At 50.3% G+C, this 18,031-nt stretch overlaps 1 protein-coding gene across 4 annotated transcripts in view; it reads left to right on the top strand.

The window, feature by feature from the left end:
• MCM3AP (minichromosome maintenance complex component 3 associated protein) overlaps window positions 1-18,031 on the top strand; it is a 51,751-nt gene that overhangs the window by 12,190 nt on the left and 21,530 nt on the right. For all 4 annotated transcript variants that reach the window (XM_030806341.1, XM_030806339.1, XM_030806340.1 and 1 more), the window contains 11 exons: window positions 1,237-1,434; window positions 2,005-2,273; window positions 4,734-4,896; window positions 7,846-8,006; window positions 8,802-9,043; window positions 9,527-9,729; window positions 10,879-10,979; window positions 13,415-13,546; window positions 13,922-14,035; window positions 15,655-15,807; window positions 17,785-17,982. In XM_030806341.1, coding sequence (XP_030662201.1) covers window positions 1,237-1,434; window positions 2,005-2,273; window positions 4,734-4,896; window positions 7,846-8,006; window positions 8,802-9,043; window positions 9,527-9,729; window positions 10,879-10,979; window positions 13,415-13,546; window positions 13,922-14,035; window positions 15,655-15,807; window positions 17,785-17,982 — 1,934 coding nt within the window. The remainder of the gene's footprint in view (window positions 1-1,236; window positions 1,435-2,004; window positions 2,274-4,733; window positions 4,897-7,845; window positions 8,007-8,801; window positions 9,044-9,526; window positions 9,730-10,878; window positions 10,980-13,414; window positions 13,547-13,921; window positions 14,036-15,654; window positions 15,808-17,784; window positions 17,983-18,031) is intronic.

The raw sequence follows: 18,031 nt of genomic DNA, 5'->3' as shown, positions 1-18,031 counted from the left end.
GCTGGGATTACAGGCATGCTCCACCACGCCCAGTTACTGTTTTATTTTTTGCAGCAATGAGGTTTTGCTGTGTTGCTCAGGCTGGTCCCGAACTCCTAAGCTCAAATGATCTGCCCATCTCCGCCTCCCAAAGTGCTGGGATTACAGGCGTGAGCCACCACATCCGGCTAACTTTTTTCTTTTTACGATCTTATTCCTGTCTGTTTCTATGCTTATGTTTTACACATTCGAGATGATGCTCTAGACACAATTTTATGTGTATCTTTTCCACTTAAAATTATGTCATGAACATTTTCCTTTGTTAGGGTAAACTATGAGCATTTAAAAATGATAGCATATTATTTTATTAGTAGCTCTGTCAAAACTCTGCATTTTTACCATTAGTAGATAGGCTGTTTCTAAATTTTTAGTTCTATTAATATTGTTTGGCATCTTGTATGTAATGCTTCTCTGGTATTTAGATTATTTTCTTCAGATCCTAAGAGTTAAATTACTGCATCAGAGGGTATGACCTTTCCTGAACATTATCAATGTATCTTCCCAAATTGTTTCCCCAGAAAGCTGCACCAATATAGATCCTTTTGGACTTTGTGAATTTTGCTTATGGGCTTCTCCTCCTCTTCCTGGCTGGTGGCTTTATACCCCCTTCGCCTGGTGTGGGGTCCCCAGCCCAGCAACTCTTGTCACTGTAGGGCCCCTGCCCAGGAGAGGCACATGCCCAGGGCCTTGTCCTGTGTACATCTCTGCCTCTTCCCTTGGCCAGTCTTCAGCCTCCTTTTGAGGTGGGAGATGCAGCTCCAGGCCCCAGGTGGGCAGCCGGCCCCTGATGCTGTGCCCTCAGCAGTCCTCACCGCCTGTCTCTGTTTCACTTCTGCTCTGTGTAGACTTAATCTGGTGTGTGAGCAGGCCTGAGACCTTTTAAATGCTTGAAGCCCTTCCCTGTCCCGTCTTCTCTGCTTTGGAGGCTGGCAGATGTGCCTTCACTTAACATTCCTCCTGTTTGTCATGACGCACTCGTATCTTAACTCCTTGTCATATTTGTCGAAATCAGATTTCTCAATTTGTCTTTGAATTTTGATTGTCACTTTTTAACAGAAATTTTATGTTGAAAAAATAGATTCTCAAATACTGATCTTGTGTGGGTGTGTATGTGATTTCCCCCCTCATTTTCAGGCGTAACGATGCCTGGCCCAAGGTGTGCCACATGGGCAGCCTGTCTCGGCTTCATGTCTCTAGGTGGACCACGCAGCAGCCGTGAAAGAGTACAGTCGGTCCTCGGCGGATCAGGAGGAGCCCCTGCCCCACGAGCTGCGGCCCTTGCCAGTGCTCAGCAGGACCATGGACTACCTGGTGACCCAGATCATGGACCAGAAGGAGGGCAGCCTGCGGGATTGGTATGACTTCGTGTGGAACCGCACGCGTGGCATACGGAAGGTATTAGCTGCCTCCGACCTGGATGCTAAAAAATCCATGCAAATTCCAAAGTCAGACTGATTATTTTACTCTGTCATATATTTTATCTGTAACAAAAATGTACTTTTGTGGGCCGGGTGTGGTGGCTCAGGCCTGTAATCCCAGCACTCTGGGAGGCCGAGGTGGTTGGATCACCTGAGGTCAGGAGTTTGAGACCAGCCTGGCCAACATGGTGAAACCCCGTCTCTACTAAAAATACAAAAATTAGCTTGGCGTGGTGGCTCACACTTGTAGTCCCAGCTACTCGAGCGGCTGAAGCAGGAGAATTGCTTGAACCTGGGAGGCGGAGGTTGCGGTGAGCCAAGATGACACCACTGCACTCCAGCCTGGCTTCTGTCTCAAAAAAAAAAAAACAAACAAAAAAAAACCCCAGGACTTTTATTTAAGTCACTACAAAGTCATATTAAAATGTGCATCATGGGCTTTGTTTCAAATTGAAAAGTGAGAAACTGAGGTCGTAGCGTGATCCTTCTCACAGTTGCCTCTTTGCATGGGAATGTGTATGTGACCCTCCCCCTCGCCTGTGGCCAGGATGTCACGCAGCAGCACCTCTGTGACCCCCTGACGGTGTCCCTGATTGAGAAGTGCACCCGGTTTCACATCCACTGTGCCCACTTCATGTGTGAGGAGCCCATGTCCTCCTTTGACGCCAAGATCAATAATGAGAACATGACCAAGTGCCTGCAGAGCCTCAAGGAGATGTACCAGGACCTGAGAAACAAGGGCGTCTTCTGTGCCAGCGAAGCAGAGTTCCAGGGCTACAACGTTCTGCTCAGTCTCAACAAGGGAGACATCCTAAGGTGAATTTTCACATCCAAAAGTTGTCCTAAGGTGGCTGAAAAGGCAGGCTTTAAACAGGAGGAGAGCTTTCAGTAGTGGCAGTAGCCAATAGTGCAGCATTCTCTCTGGTAGCAGATGTTGGGATGATGGTAGAGGACCTTGGTCTGGCTTTGCAGTCGGCTGAGCTGAGCTGGGGGAAGAGCGATGGGGGTGTGCCCTGAGACCAGCACATCTGATGTAGGCCCCACATGTTCGTTTCTGAAAAAGTTTCTCCTCAGCAGTGAGAAAATGAGGGAGGGATCCTCCTCATGAGACAGGTGAGTGAACCAGGAGAAGGAGTTCCAGGCACCCTGCAGGTTTGTTAGCAGTTCCTGTTGCCAGATAGTTTTGTCAAAGATCTAAGTAATGAGAGGAAAACATTGTGTGAAACAAAAATGCGAAGAATGGGGTAGTGAGAATGAATGAATGTAAAACCCTGGTCTGATCCATAATTAGACACTTACATGCGAAGTCTGGCGAGCTCTCTGGCCCTCTGCTTATGGTGGACCCTCTGCTTATGGTGGACCCTCTGCTTGTGGTGGACCCTCTGCTTGTGGTGGACCCTCTGCTTGTGGTGGACCCTCTGCTTGTGGTGGACCCTCTGCTTGTGGTGGACCCTCTGCTTGTGGTGGACCCTCTGCTTGTGGTGGACCCTCTGCTTGTGGTGGACCCTCTGCTTGTGGTGGACCCTCTGCTTGTGGTGGACCCTCTGCTTGTGGTGGACCCTCTGCTTGTGGTGGACCCTCTGCTTGTGGTGGACCCTCTGCTTGTGGTGGACCCTCTGCTTGTGGTGGACCCCTGCTGGGACCTCTGTGGTGGACCCTCTGCTTGTGGTGGACCCTCTGCTTGTGGTGGACCCTCTGCTTGTGGTGGACCCTCTGCTTGTGGTGGACCCTCTGCTTGTGGTGGACCCTCTGCTTGTGGTGGACCCTCTGCTTGTGGTGGACCCTCTGCTTGTGGTTAAGCTGGACTTGATGGTGGACAGTGTCCCCTTTAGTTCTAAGATTCCCCTGTCAATGGTGAACCTCTCTTTTTTTAGCTTTGTATTTTCCTCAAGAACTGTGTGACAGATTATCTAGATGTGTGATTGATTTTAAATTTTTATGTTATGTTATGTTATGTTATGTTATTTTTGAGACCGAGTCCTGCTCTGTTGCCCAGGCTGGAGTACAGTAGTGCAATCTCGGCTCACTGCAACCTCCACCTCCCGGGTTCAAGTGATTCTCTTGCCTCAGTCTCCTGAGTAGCTGGGATTACAGGCACATACCACCATGCCCGCCTAATTTTTTTGTATTTTTAGTAGAGACAGGGTGTCGCCATGTTGGCCAGGCTTGTCTGGAACTCCTGACCTCAGGTGATCCACCTGCCTCGGCCTCCCAAAGTGCTGGGATTACAGTTATGAGCCTCCGTGCCCGGCTGATTTTAAATTTTCAAATTAAGCCTTGTATAGCCTAGGCAACATGGTGAGACCCTTCTACAAAAAAAAAAAAAAAAAAAAAAAAAATTAACCAGGTGTGGTGATGTGTGCCTGTAGTTCCAGCTACTGGGGAGGCTGAGGTGGGAGGATCCCTTGAGCCCAGGAGGTCAAAGCTGCAGTAAGCTGTGATCATGCCACTGCACTCCAGTCTGGGTGACAAAGCAAGACCCTATCTCTTAAAAAAAAAAAAAAAAAAAAAAAAAAGACCAGGTGTGGTGGCCCATGGCCTGTTATCACAGCACTTTGCGAGGCTGAGATGAGAGGGTTGCTTGAGGCCAGGAGGTTGAGGCTGCAATGAACTGTGATCGTGCCACTGCACTCCAGCCTGGGTGATAGAGCAAGTACTCTGTCTCAAAAAAAAAAAAAAATTAAACTGGTTATGAAAGATTGCTGTATTGTCTTTTTCTACGTGACAGGCATTTGTTCTCCGTCACGAATAATTCAGTCAAAATCATTTCTAAACAAAAAGAGTTAAGTTTTCTGTTTTTTAGACTTTACCATCCAGCACAGCTGACAGTCAATTGGCATTACTTTAAAGTAACTTTTTGATAACTGATTCCTAAATTGCTTTTTGAATTTGTTTATTCTATTCATTATCGTTTTGAAGGAAACCTTTGTCAAACCAGCCCAAGCGTGGTAGTTAGTAAACTATGAATTTAACGGCACATTTCACCAATAAGACCCTCCTTCTCAGTATGGTTGAAATCCAGTATTATTATTACTTGAGACAGGGTCTTGCTCTGTCACCCAGGCTGGAGTACAGTGATGCGATCACAGCTCACTGCAGCCTCAACCTCCTGGGCTCAAACGATCCTCCCACCTTGGCCTCCCCACGTTTTGGGATTACAGGCGTGAGCCACTGCATTTGGTCAGTGAAATCTATTGTTTATCAGATAGATCTACATGAAAATTTTGTCTTATTAAAAATAACATTCTAACCCCTTTTCTCTCCTTTAATTAACAGAGAAGTACAACAGTTCCATCCTGCTGTTAGAAACTCATCTGAGGTGAAATTTGCTGTTCAGGCTTTTGCTGCATTGAACAGTAATAATTTTGTGAGATTTTTCAAACTGGTCCAGTCAGCTTCTTACCTGAACGCTTGTCTTTTACACTGTTACTTCAGTCAGGTGAGTACATGAGCTGTGCCTGCAGAGTTGGAAGAAAGCAGGTGGTTCTTGTGCTATTTGAGTGCTTTCCTATTCCAAGCTTTTCAAAGCAGGTTTCAGGCTGACGCTGTGTCACCCTTGCAGCAGCCCCACAAAGGGGTTACTGGTGTTGCCCTGTTTTGTAGGGATTATCACTGTTGGTCACCATCCGGAAAGGCTGTGCGATGGAAAATACTGTTCTGTGGTTCAAATAAGAAAAATCTCTTTAGGAAAACATAGATTGAATTCAGCACTACCATCACCCATGAAAACTAACTAAAAAGCAAAAATCTCATATCATACGCACAAAATCTCTGACTTTGAAATGCGTCGTGTTTTAAATCGAAGTTTCTGGAGTGAGGCTGATGGTGCTAAGTTCCTTTCAGTGGGTGCCTCTGTCTGCGCTTTGCCGTGTGCCAGGGTTGCAGAGACAATGGGAAGGCCAGTCCCTCTCCTGGGGTTTGCGCAGAGTAAACTCTGTGTCTCGGGGTTTCCAGTCGGTTCTTTTGTTCCAGTTCCATGGAACTTGGGGATGAGGACAGAGCAGCCCCTGTAGCACCTGCTGTTCTAGGCCCTGCATGATTCCGTTCAGTGCGATGTGACCAGGACCGCGGCCCACCCTACAGAGCGCCACCTCACCTCCCGCGCACTCTGCTGCCCATTCTGGCAGCGGCTTCAAGGAGGCTGCCAGGATTCCTTGCCACAAGCCCGTAGTGGCCACAGCATGGGGAGGGTGCTGCCTGGGAGATCTCAGGACCTGCCTGGGTCCATCTGTGGCTCCAGGTCATTTCTTTGGTCACACATCAGGGCCTCCTGTAAACAGTGACTAAACCCACAGTCATGTCACGGTCAGAGGGTCTTTTGCAGGTTTGCTCCTTGTTGTCAGAGCTGCAGGTTGCCAAACAACTGATATTCTGGAGTAAATGAAAAGGTTTTCCACAACTGGCCGCTTGTAGTTAATATTGGCTGGGTGCTTTGGCTTACACCTGTCATCCTGGCACCTTGGGAGGTGGGAGAATTGCTTGAGCTCAGGAGTTCAAGGCCAGCCTGGGCAACATAGGGAGGCCCTGTCTCTACTAGAAATTAAAAAAAAGTCAGCCAGGCAGGTGTGGTGGGATGCTCCTGTAGTCCCAGCTACTCAGGAGGCTGAGGTGGGAGGATCGCTTGAGCCCAGGAAGTTGAGGCTGCAGTAAGCCAAGATCTGCACTCTCCAGCCTGGGCAACAGAGACCCTCTCAAAAAAAAAAATAAACAAAAATAAAATAAAACATAGTTAATGTTGTCTACTTGATGATTGAGTGTTAGTAGAATGTTGACCATTCTTAATAACTATTTATTTATTTATTTAGAGATGGAGTCTCGCTCTGTCGCCCAGGCTGGAGTGCAGTGGCGCAATCTCTGCTCACCGCAATCTCTGCCTCCTGGGTTCAAGCGATTCTCCTGCCTGAGCCTCCCTCCTGAGTAGCTGGGATTACAGGAGTCCACCACCACGCCCAGCTAACTTAGTAGAGACGGGATTTCGCCATGTTGTCCAGGCTCATCTGAAACTCCTAGCCTCAGGTGATCCGCCCACCTCGGCCTCCCAAAGTGCTGGGATTACAGGCGTGAACCACCTTGCCTGGCCATTTTTAATAACTTTAAACAAAAGAGATATTCAGGTATTTTTCTTTAGAAAAATTGTTCACCAGCAGTGGCACACAGAGGCAGCCTCCTGTCCCCGCAGCCCTGTGCACTCCTGCTCAGAGGCTTTGTGCTCGCTGTTCCCACTGCCGTTCTATACTCGCAGAGCCGCATGGCGCTGTCTCCACCTCCCTGAGGCCAGGCGAGGCTTGGCTGCTGCCCTCAGCAGGGCCCCCGCCAGCACTCCCTGTTCTCCCTGCCCATCTGCCGCACTAAATCACCATTCTGTGTGTTTGACGTGTTTGTTTTCTGTGGCATTGGTCTCTCCCCTGGCATGTCAGCTATGTGGGGACAGGGATTGTATTTTTGTTCACTGTTGTACTCTCAGCATTAAAAACGGTGCTAGGCACAGAGCAAACGCTTGATCAGTGTTGGTTGAATTAAAGAACATCAGAAGAGGACTAACAGCTTAGGCACCAAAGTCCCAGCACTCAAGCATAATTTTTGTTAGGATTTTCATGTTTTTCCTTTGTCTATTTTTACTTTTTATTTATTTATTTTTTTGAGATGGAGTCTCACTTTGTCACCCAGGCTGGAGTGCAGTGGCGTGATCTCGGCTCACTGCAACCTCTACCTCCCGGGTTGAAGCAATTCTCCTGCCTCAGCCTCCCTAGTAGCTGGTATTACAGGCACGTGCCACCACACCCAGCTAATTTTTGTATTTTTAGTAGAGACGGGGTTTCACCATGTTGGCCAGGCTGGTCTCAAACACCTGGCTTCAAGTGACCCACCTCCCTTGGCCTCCCAAAGTGCTGGGATTACAGGTGTGAGCCACTGCACCTGGCCTCTGTCTTCTTTTTTTTTTTTAAGGCTCTTGTTAGAATGCCATGAACGGTTGTCTCCAACTATTATATGTCATTCCACGGGATTGATTTCCTGCTGGCATTATGTGGTTTCCAGGGTCCTCTGCAGCACCTTCCTGGCCTTTTGTCATGTGGATGCTGCACAGCTGACGTCACCCCGCCTTGTTGATGGACAGTTTGTTTCATGATTTCTCTTATAAATAAAACCTTCACAAGCCATCCTTCTCTATGAGAGCGTTTGTTTGGCACGCATTCCTGAGCACTGCCCCTGAGCAGACTGCCTACGATCTCTAAGCTTGGGTTCCATGTTGCCAAAGCGCCTTCTAGTGGACTCAGCCCAGGAGGAGCCCATGTGCCCCACGCTGGCCGTGTCTGTGGTCCTGGGCTGACTGCATGTGTGTGACTGGGCCCTTCCTCTGAGACTGCAGTGATTTGGCTCCTCCTTTCAGATCCGCAAGGATGCTCTCCGGGCGCTCAACTTTGCGTACACGGTGAGCACACAGCGATCTACCGTCTTTCCCCTGGATGGCGTGGTGCGCATGCTGCTGTTCAGAGACTGTGAAGAGGCGACCGACTTCCTCACCTGCCACGGCCTCACCGTTTCCGATGGGTAAGAGCTGAGAGTGGAACGGCGGGGCCCCTGTCTCCTTTTTTCTTGTTAATTCTGGTAAAGGGTTGTGAGGGGCTGGCTGCTTCCCTGACTTGAAGAAGGTGCATTCCCTCTGCCATGCAGGTGAACACACAAGACTCAGAATGGCTGGGGGTGTTCCCAAGGTCACACCCTGGCTGTCAGCACATTGAGGGCTCAGACCAAGTTCTTTGTGACTCCAAAATCAGTCCTTTTCATGAGTTGCCAACGAAACTAAAGATAAAAGTTAGGGCCTTCCTTATTTTTTCCCTTGACTGCCTTTGCCAGCCAATGACGGACAACCTCTGACGGCTGGGATGGAGGCACCCGCAGGCCAGCCGGAGTCTTCTCCGGTACTTAGCAGTCAGAGTGGTGAGACTCACAGACGCCGTCTCAGAAACCGGCAGCTTACACTCAACACCCGGTGCCTAGTTCCCCACCCTGTCTCCTGTGATTCCTCACCTGCCTCCTGCCTGTCTCTTCCTTCCAGTTCTGTCTCCTCCTTCCAGTTCTGTCCTCACAAAATAAGACGGTTTTGGGTGAGCCAGCAAGGAGGCAGGAGTGAGTCAGCGTGCGTCTGTTAACACGCTGGGCTCAGTGGTTCCAGGGACCTACAGAGGCTCCAGGGTGGGCGGCAGTGGGACCCGAGCGTCTGCTTTCTGTTATTTACGCCTGGCTGGTCACGCCTAAGGGGCTTGCAGTACTGAGAGGGGCACTGGGGGCGAGCTGTCTTCTCCCCTGGTGACACCCCTTGGGGGTCTTTTGTGGTCTGGGTAGCTGTGTGGAGCTGAACCGGTCTGCATTCCTGGAACCAGAGGGATTATCCAAGATCAGGAAGTCAGTGTTTATTACCAGGAAGCTGACGGTGTCGGTCGGGGAAATTGTGAACGGAGGGCCATTGCCTCCCGTCCCTCGTCACACCCCTGTGTGCAGCTTCAACTCCCAGAACAAGTACATCGGGGAGAGCCTGGCCGCAGAGCTGCCCGTCAGCACCCAGAGACCCAGCTCGGACACAGTGGGTGAGTGAAGCTGCAGTTGTAGTGAGGGGACTAGCTGCATTTTCCCACCAGGATGCCTCCCAGGAGCCTGGGCATCTGCATTTTCCCGCCGGGACGCCTCCCAGGAGCCTGGGCATCTGCATTTTCCCACCAGGACGCCTCCCAGGAGCCTGGGCATCTGCATTTTCCCACTGGGACGCCTCCCAGGAGCCTGAGCACCTGTCTTGTCTTGGGGCCCAGGGGTGTGGCTCTTGCTTATGCTCAGGTGGTTCTCACTGGGAGTGGACTGAGGGCTTTGAAGCCCTCCTCCTGGCTCCCTGACATCCTGGGGCTTGTTTTTCATGCAAAGCATATGTTGTCCCATATAGCTGGTCTCCTGGAGGGCAGGCCAGTCCTCAGGGTCACTGTGGGTGGCCTGGGGCTGTCCCTGCACAGACCTTGGTCCCTGTGGTGCCAGGCACCCTGTGTCTGCAGCCATGTTTTCTCCTGTATGTTTCCTTCCAGGCGGAGGGAGAGGAGAGGAGTGTGGTGTAGAGCTGGATGCACCCCTGCCCAGTCTCCCACAGTCTCTACCAGCCCCTGCACCCTCCCCAGTGCCTCTGCCTCCTGTCCTGGCACTGACCCCGTCTGTGGCGCCCAGCCTCTTCCAGCTCTCTGTGCAGCCTGAGCTACCGCCTCTGGAGCCCGTGCCCATGTACTCTGACGAGGTAGGGACTCTTTTTTTTCTGGGTCTGGACTCTGGGAAGCCCATTGTGCACAAATGTCCTTAGTCATCACCCCATGAGGGGGGGCTGTGGCGCCTGGTCTCTCAGGAGAGTCCAGAGAGGGGTCCTGCCTAGAGTCACTCAGCCTCAAGTGGGGCCCACCTATTCAGGCTCATTGTGGAGTCCGTCTTCATCTCAGGAGCTTCCTGTCACAGCACCGGCCTGAGCCCCTGTGTGTCTGAACTCAACACCCATCTATTCCTGATGGGATCATTGGCAGCACTGTGGGCCCCATGATGGGTGTGACCTGGGGTGGCGTGTCTGCCTTGTGGGTGTGGCCTGGGTGGGTGTGTCCCCTGTGGGTGTGGCCTGGAGTGGGCATGTCCCCCTGGTGGGTGCGGACCCCCAAGATGCATGGACTGAGTGTGGATGTGTCCCCTGAAGGGCATTTTCTGGGGTTGGGTGTCCCCACTGATGGGTGTGACCTGGGGGTGGGCATGTCCCCTGTGGGTGTGGCCTGGGGTGGGCGTGTCCCCTGGCGGGTGTGCCCCCTGATGGGCCTGGCTTGGGGTGGCTGTGCCCCCCGATAGGCATGGCCTCGGGGTGGACGTGTCCCCTCTGGTGTGTGTGGTCTCTGTGGCTGTGCACCCTGATGGGCATGGCCTGGGGGTAGGTGAGCCCCTTGACCAGCCTGGCCTGGGGGTGGATGTGCCCTTGATGGTTGTGGCCTCTGGGTGGGTATGGTCCGGACAGGTGCCTTGATATTGAGTAGAGCCTGTCGACTCTATGGTTGTGAGACTGGATTGTGCCACTCTGGCTGCTTAGGGGCAGGCACTGGGCACCAGCCCATCTGGGGATCACGGAGTCCTGAGGGGGAGCATAGAGTGGCCACAGAAACCAAGGCTGCTTGACGTAGCCTGGAGATGGCTAGGCCAGGGCGCTGTGTGGCCATCCGCAGGGCGCCTTCCTCTCCAGATGGCACCTTTCCATTCGCTAGGGGACACCTTTCCTGCAACAGCCTAGCCGACCCCGTGTCAGGGGTTGTGTGCTTCTTTCACGAGACGCCTGCAGACTGTCCGGTGACAACATGTTACCCAGGATTTCTGCCCTGGGTGGGACGTTCCATTCCACCCCATGCTGGTCTCTCCACAGGACCTGGCGCAGGTGGTGGACGAGCTCATCCAGGAGGCTCTGCAGAGGGACTGTGAGGAAGTTGGCTCTGCAGGCGCTGCCTACGCAGCTGCCGCCCTGGGGTGAGTGGCATCTGGTGCTCCCCTCCTGCTACTTGCTGCGGGGAGCTGCGTCCAGTCCTCCAGAAGTTTCCTCTCATAAAGTTGCCTGCGTTTTTGGAGTCGTAATCCAATAAGTTATTGCCAGATACAGTGTCAGGAAGATTTTCCCCTCCATTCTTCTTTTTCAAGATGGTTTTGCTATTTGGGGTCTCCTGAGATACCATGTGAATTTTAGGATGAGTTTTTCTGTTTCTGCAGAAAGTGCTGTTGGGATTTTGATAGGGATTGTGTTGAATCTGTAGATTGTTCTGGGTGGTACTGTCATCTTTATTTATTTATTTATTTATTTATTTATTTATTTTCGAGATGGAGTCTTGCTCTGTTGCTCAGGCTGGAGTGCAGTGGCTCGATCTCAGCCTCACTGTAACCTCCACCTCCTGGGTTCAAGCAATTCTTCTGCCTCAGCTTCCTGAGTAGCTGAGATTACAGGTGGGCACCAGCCTGGCTAATTTTTTTATTTTTTGTAGAGATGCCTTTCGCCATGTTGTCCAGGGGTGATCTCGAACTCCTGGCCTCAAGTGATCCACCTGCCTCAGCCTCCTAAAGTATTGGGATTACAGGCATGTGCCACTGCACCTGGCCAGTATTGTCATCTTAACAATATTAAATCTTCTAATCTGAGAATATGGGATGTCTTTCCATTTATTTAGGTCATTCTTAATTTCTTTCGACAATGCTTTGTAGTTTTCAACGTATAAAGTTTTTGCCTCCTAGGTTAAATTGTTTTTTTTGTTTGTTTTGTTTTGTTTTGTTTTTGAGACAGAGTCTCGCTCTGTTGCCCAGGCTGGAGTGCAGTGGCACAATCTTGGCTCACTGCAACCCCTGCCTCCCGGGTTCAAGCGATTCCCCTGTCTCAGCCTTCCGAGTAGCTGGGATTACAGGCACCTGTCACCACGCCTGGCTAATTTTTTGTATTTTTAGTAGAGACAGGGTTTCACTGTATTAGCCAGGGTGGTCTCGATCTCCTGACCTTGTGATCCACCTGCCTCGGCCTCCAAAAGTGCTGAGACTACAGGTGTGAGCCACCGCACCCGGCCTTGTTGAGGATTTTTATATCCATATTCATGAGGGATATTGGTCTGTAGTTTTCCTTTTTATTGCTTTATTCCTTTTTTTTTTCTTTTTTGAGACAGGGTCTTACTTTGTCACCTAGACCTGAGTGCAGAAGCACAATCACGGCTAAACACTGCCTTGATCTAGGTTCAAGTCATCCTCTCACCTCAGCCTCCCAAGTAGCTAGGACCACAGGTGCATGCCACCATACCCGGCTAATTTTTTAATTTTTTGTAGAGATGGGGTCTCTATGTTGCCCAGGTTAGTCTTGAACTCCTGGTCTCAAGCAGTCCTCCCACCTCAGCCTCCTAAAATGCTGGGATGACAGGCAGGAGCCACTGTGCCTGCTCAGTCTGTAGTCTTCCTATAGTGTCTTTGGTCTGTCTTTGGTATTAGGGCAATGCTAGCCTCATAAAATGAGTTAGTAAATATTCCCTCCTCTTCAGTTTTTTGAAAGGATTTGAAAAAGATTAGTGGTTAGTGTTTCGTTAGTGTTTAATAGAATTTACCAGTGAAACCTTCTGGTCTTGTACTTGTCTTTGTTTGGAAGTCTCCTTACTAGTTAGAGGTCTACTCAGATTTTTCTGTTTCTTCATGAGTCAGTTTTGGTAGATTGTGTGTTTCTTTTTTTTTTTTTTTTTTTTTTTTTTTTTTGAGACAGAGTCTCGCGCTGTCGCCCAGGCTGGAGTGCAGTGGCGCAATCTCGGCTCACTGCAAGCTCCGCCTCCCGGGTTCACGCCATTCTCCTGCCTCAGCCTCTCCAAGTAGCTGGGACTACAGGCGCCCGCCACCACGCCCGGCTAATTTTTTTGTATTTTTAGTGGAGACGGGGTTTCGCCATGGTCTCGATCTCCTGACCTCGTGATCCGCCCGCCTCGGCCTCCCAAAGTGCTGGGATTACAAGCGTGAGCCACCGCGCCCGGCCAGATTGTGTGTTTCTAACAGTAGGCTTAATTTTTCTGCTGGCAGCCAAACAAGTACAGGTTGCATATCCCTTCTCCAAAATGCTTGGGACCACAAGGGTTTTAGATTACAGATATTTTTGGATTTTGGATTTTTGGATTTTTGGATTTTGCTCACTGCAGTCTCCGCCTCCCAGGTCCAAGCAATTCTTCCACCTCAGCCTCCTGAGTAGCTGGGACTACAGGCGTGTGCTGCCACGCCAGGCTAATTTTTGTATTTTTAGTAGAGATGGGGTTTCACCGTGTTGGCCAGAATGGTCTTGATCTCCTGACCTCGTGATCGGCCCACCTCAGCCTCCCAAAGTGCTGGGATTACAGGCGTGTGCCACCGCGCCCGGCCTTGTCTCTGATTTTGAATGCTATCCCCTTTGTTCTGTTTAGTGTTTCTAATGCTGCTATGGAGGATTTGTTAACAGCTGCAACCACGGGCATTTTGAGGCACATTGCAGCTGAAGAAGTGTCTAAGGAAAGGGAGCGAAGGGAGCAGGAGAGGCAGCGGGCTGAAGAGGAAAGGTAAGTGTGTCTTGTCCACGCAGCCAGATAAGGAGCTCAGTGTGGACACCGGCAAGAACTGACCCTGGCCGCGATGCTCCTGCTGTTGTTGTCCACTGTGCTGCCATTCCACCCTTGCTGACCCACTCATGCCCTCGTGTGCTTCAGCCCAGGGGTGGATGGAGCTCCTCAGGCCACACCTACCCGTGAGCAGTGGCCCTTCCCAGCCAGGAAAGGCTGGGGAAGGGAGGTGATGTCAGGGGAGCTGGAGTAGGGGTGGCCTGCCGACTCAGGCAGCACACCTCAATCCCTGTCTGCGCGGCCAGGGAGTAAAACAAACAGCACTTACTTTTATTCTTAAACGTTACCCTTGTGTATTTTTTCTCTTCCCTGTAGGTTGAAACGAGAGAGAGAGCTGGCGTTAAGTGAGCTGAGCCAGGGCCTGGCCGTGGAGCTGATGGAACACGTGATGATGGACTTTGTGAGGGAAACCTGCTCCCAGGAGTTGAAGTAAGTGAAGCGCTGGTGTCTTGCTGTGCCAGGAGAGTAAGCTTTGGCTCTGCCCTAGGCTGTGTCTTGTGCCACTGAGGATGCTTGTGCCACTGAGGATGGGCTATTGGAAATGGGTCTTGCCTGTCTCAGCTACTTTGATTTTGTGACCAAATGTATTTGATGCAGTCCTCTGTGCTCCCTTGGCTGAGAGAATTTTATTATAAAAAATTCTGTTTTATATGAGGGCTGCCACCACATGACCATAGTCAGCCATCCTTAGTAGCCACTGGCATTTATCATATATTTGAGACACTTCCAATTGATTGCACATGTGAGATGTTGCTGATGAGAAGGTTTTGTGGTTGTCTGCGTGGTAATTTACAAATTCTACGCCAGGCACCTGGAGTCCCAGCTCCTCAAGAGACTGGGGTGCACAGATCACTTAAGCTCAGAAGTTCCAGGTAGTGTGCTGTGACTGCACCTGTGGTGGCCACTCACTCTACAGCAGTGAGTCCTGTGTTCCTACAGGCAAAATGCAGCCTGGGCAACATGGTGAGACCCTGTCTCTAAAATAATTAATTAAAAATTCTGACTATTTTATTAAGATAAAGGTTTATTTCTTAACTGTTACAAGGGCCCCTACGGACCTATAATTTGGCACCCTGTACCACTTAATTCTTTTTACCCTGTCTTTCTAGGTGTCTGTAGTTTAAGTATTAAAGCTTCTCTTACAGTGAAGATGGAATTACGTTTTAATACTGAGGATGCAGACTCTTGCACTTTTTTTTTTTTTTTTAAAGACAGAGTCTTGCTCTGTCGCCCACACTGGAGTGCAGTGGCGCGATCTGGGTTCACTGCAACCTCTGCCTCCCGGGTTCAGGCCATTCTCCTGCCTCCGCCTCCTGAGTAGCTGGGACTGCAGGCATGCGCCACCACACCTGGCTAATTTTTGTATTTTTAGTAGAGACAGGGTTTCACCATGTTGGTCAGGCTGGTCTCTAGCTCCTGACCTCATGACCTGCCCGCCTCAGCCTCCCAAAGTGCTGGGATTACAGGCTTGTGTCACTGTGCCTGGCCTTGACTCTTGCACTTTTTTTTTTTTTTTTTTAAAGATGGAGTCTTGCTGTGTCACCCAGGCTGGAGTGTGGTGGCACGATCTCGGCTCACTGCAACCTCTGCCTCCTGGGTTCAAGCGATTCTCCTACCTCAGCCACCCAAGTAGCTGGGATTACAGGCACGCACCGCCATGCCCAGCTAATTTTTTTTTTTTTTTTGAGATGGAGTCTCACTCTGTTGCCCAAGCTGGAGTGCAGTGGCGCCATCTCGGCTTACTGCAAGCTCCGCCTCCCAGGTTCACGCCATTCTCCTGCCTCAGCCTCCTGAGTAGCAGGGACTACAGGAACCCACCACTATGCCTGGCTAATTTTTCATATTTTTAGTAGAGACGGGGTTTCACCGTGTTAGCCAGGATGGTCTCGATCTCCTGACCTCGTGATCCACCCGCCTCAGCCTTCCAAAGTGCTGGGATTACAGGCGTGAGCCACCGCGCCTGACCAACTCTTGCACTTTTCAAGCAAGCCCTCAGTGTCTGTGGGCCCCAAGTGCAGTGTCTTCCATGCTGATTGCCCTGTTTCTAGGAATGCAGTAGAGACAGACCAGAGGGTCCGCATGGCCCGTTGCTGTGAGGATGTCTGTGCCCACTTAGTGGACTTGTTTCTCGTGGAGGAAATCTTCCAGACTGCAAAGGAGACCCTCCAGGAGCTTCAGTGCTTCTGCAAGTATCTACAGCGGTGAGTCCTGTGTTCCTACAGGCAAAATCCACACACACGGGGAAGAGTCTTTTACCAAATTCAAAATATATGAGCTATCAGTTTCTGTATTCAGTGGTAAAAGGATGGGGGATAATGTTATAGCAATGAATACCTAAAATAGACTCATTGGATTATACTGCATTTCAGAAATACTTGATTACACACACACACACACACACACACACACACACACACACACACACAATATAAACTAAGCGGAAAAGTCAGGAGTTAGATTGGGACGTGGTGGCTGCTCTGCATGTCAACTAATATTTATAGGGTGCCTGCCATTTGCCCACTGCACTAGGTGCTGGGAGACAGCTGTGAACAAGCCAGATTATGGCTGCGTGCACCAATAAGGGTGAATTCTCAAAATATAAGTAGTGGAGAAAAAGCAATTAATAGGGAGTATACAAATAGTGCATATTCAAACTAAATAGGTTGTTTCGGATTTATATATAGTGGTGTAACCCTAAAGAAAAGAAGGAAAATAATGATCATAATCTCAGCATAGTGGTTACTTTTGGTAATGGGAGGTGGTGCCTGTCATGGCCACAACTTCTCAACTGGATGTAAGTGCACAGGTGCTCGATGATTTATTAATCTTATAACTGGGCATATATGTGCTATGTATGTTGTATGATTCATTTCATAATAACATTTAAAATCACTAATAGTGTCCTTGGCAGTTGGAACAGTACAAAAGGGAGTATGGGGAGAAGTGAGTCTTCCTTCTACAACAGACCCCTGTCCATTGTGCGAGCAGCAGCTGCTTGCGAAACCATCCAGAGACTTTCTGTCCTTTCTTGTGGCTTTTGGCACAGATGGGCTCATGATCCCTGCTTTGCTCTGAGCCTTCCTTTGCTCCATCTGATATGAGGTGGAGGCTTGGCTGTAGCAGCATGCTGAGCTGTCCCCGTTGCCAGTGGTCTTGAGGTCAGTGCAAGAATGTACCATAAATGTCCTTCCTGGTCTTCTGTTGATGGACTTTCATGTGGCTCTTTTTTTTTTGAGATGGAGTCTCACTCTGTCACCCAGGCTGGAGTGCAGTGGCACAATCACGGCTCACTGCACCCTCCACCTCCCAGGTTCAAGTGATTCTTCTGCCTCAGCCTCCTGAGTAGCTGGGACTACAGGCGTGCGCCACCATGCTCGGCTAATTTTGTTTTGTTTATTTTTAGTAGAGATGGGGTTTCACTATATTGGCCAGGCTGCTCTCAAACTCCTGACCTCGCGATCCGCCCGCCTTGGCCTCCCAAAGTGCTGGGATTACAGGCGTGAGCCACCGAGCCTGGCCGTGGCTCTTTTTAGCTCTGGTAATTACAGACTGTCATGGTGACTGTCGTTGTACAGACAGACATCTCACCCGTCTGCACACAGGCACATGTGTGTGGAGATAAATTCCTATCAGTGGTGGCTGTGGGTAAAGGGGTATATGTATCTTTTTTTTTTTTTTTTTTTTTTTTTTGAGACAGAGCCTTGCTGTGTCACCCAGGCTGGAGTGCAGTGGCGTGATCTCGGCTCACTGCAACCTCCACCTCCTGGGTTCAAGGGATTCTCCTGCCTCAGCCTCCCAAGTAGCTGGGACCACAGTCGCCCGCCACCATGCTCGGCTAATTTTTTGTATTGTAGTAGAGATGGGGTTTCACTGTGTTGCGTAGGCTGGTCTTGAACTCTTGAGCTTAGGCAATCCGCCTGCCTTGGCCTCCCAAAGTGCTGGGATTACAGGCATGAGCCACTGCACCCGGCTGGGTATATGTATCTTAAATCTGTATCCGTATTGCCAAGTCAGCCTCCAAAGCCCATTCGGTATTAACTGTTAACGTTCAGTAGTTTCATTGCTCACCACACTCATTTGATGTCCTTCCTTCCCCATGCCTGAGTTCTGACTCCAGTGTGTTTCTCAGTTTGAAGACCCTGAAAACACTCTGTGATGATACATTTTCATGTCCCCAGGTGGAGGGAAGCTGTCACAGCCCGCAAGAAACTGAGGCGCCAAATGCAGGCTTTCCCTGCTGCGCCCTGCTGCGTGGACATGAGCGACCGGCTGAGGGCGCTGGCGCCCAGCGCAGAGTGCCCCATTGCTGAGGAAAACCTGGCCAGGGGCCTCCTGGACCTGGGCCATGCAGGGAGATTGGGCATCTCCTGCACCAGGTCAGCATCAGCTGCCGCCTGCCTCATCAGGGCTCCCCTGCCCCCACTT

Source organism: Nomascus leucogenys, chromosome 25 (assembly GCF_006542625.1).
Source record: "Nomascus leucogenys isolate Asia chromosome 25, Asia_NLE_v1, whole genome shotgun sequence".
In the NCBI taxonomy this organism is placed as follows: Eukaryota; Metazoa; Chordata; class Mammalia; order Primates; family Hylobatidae; genus Nomascus; species Nomascus leucogenys.
The sequence above is the reverse complement of the archived record's forward strand: the minus strand, read 5'-3'. Positions and strand labels throughout refer to the sequence as shown.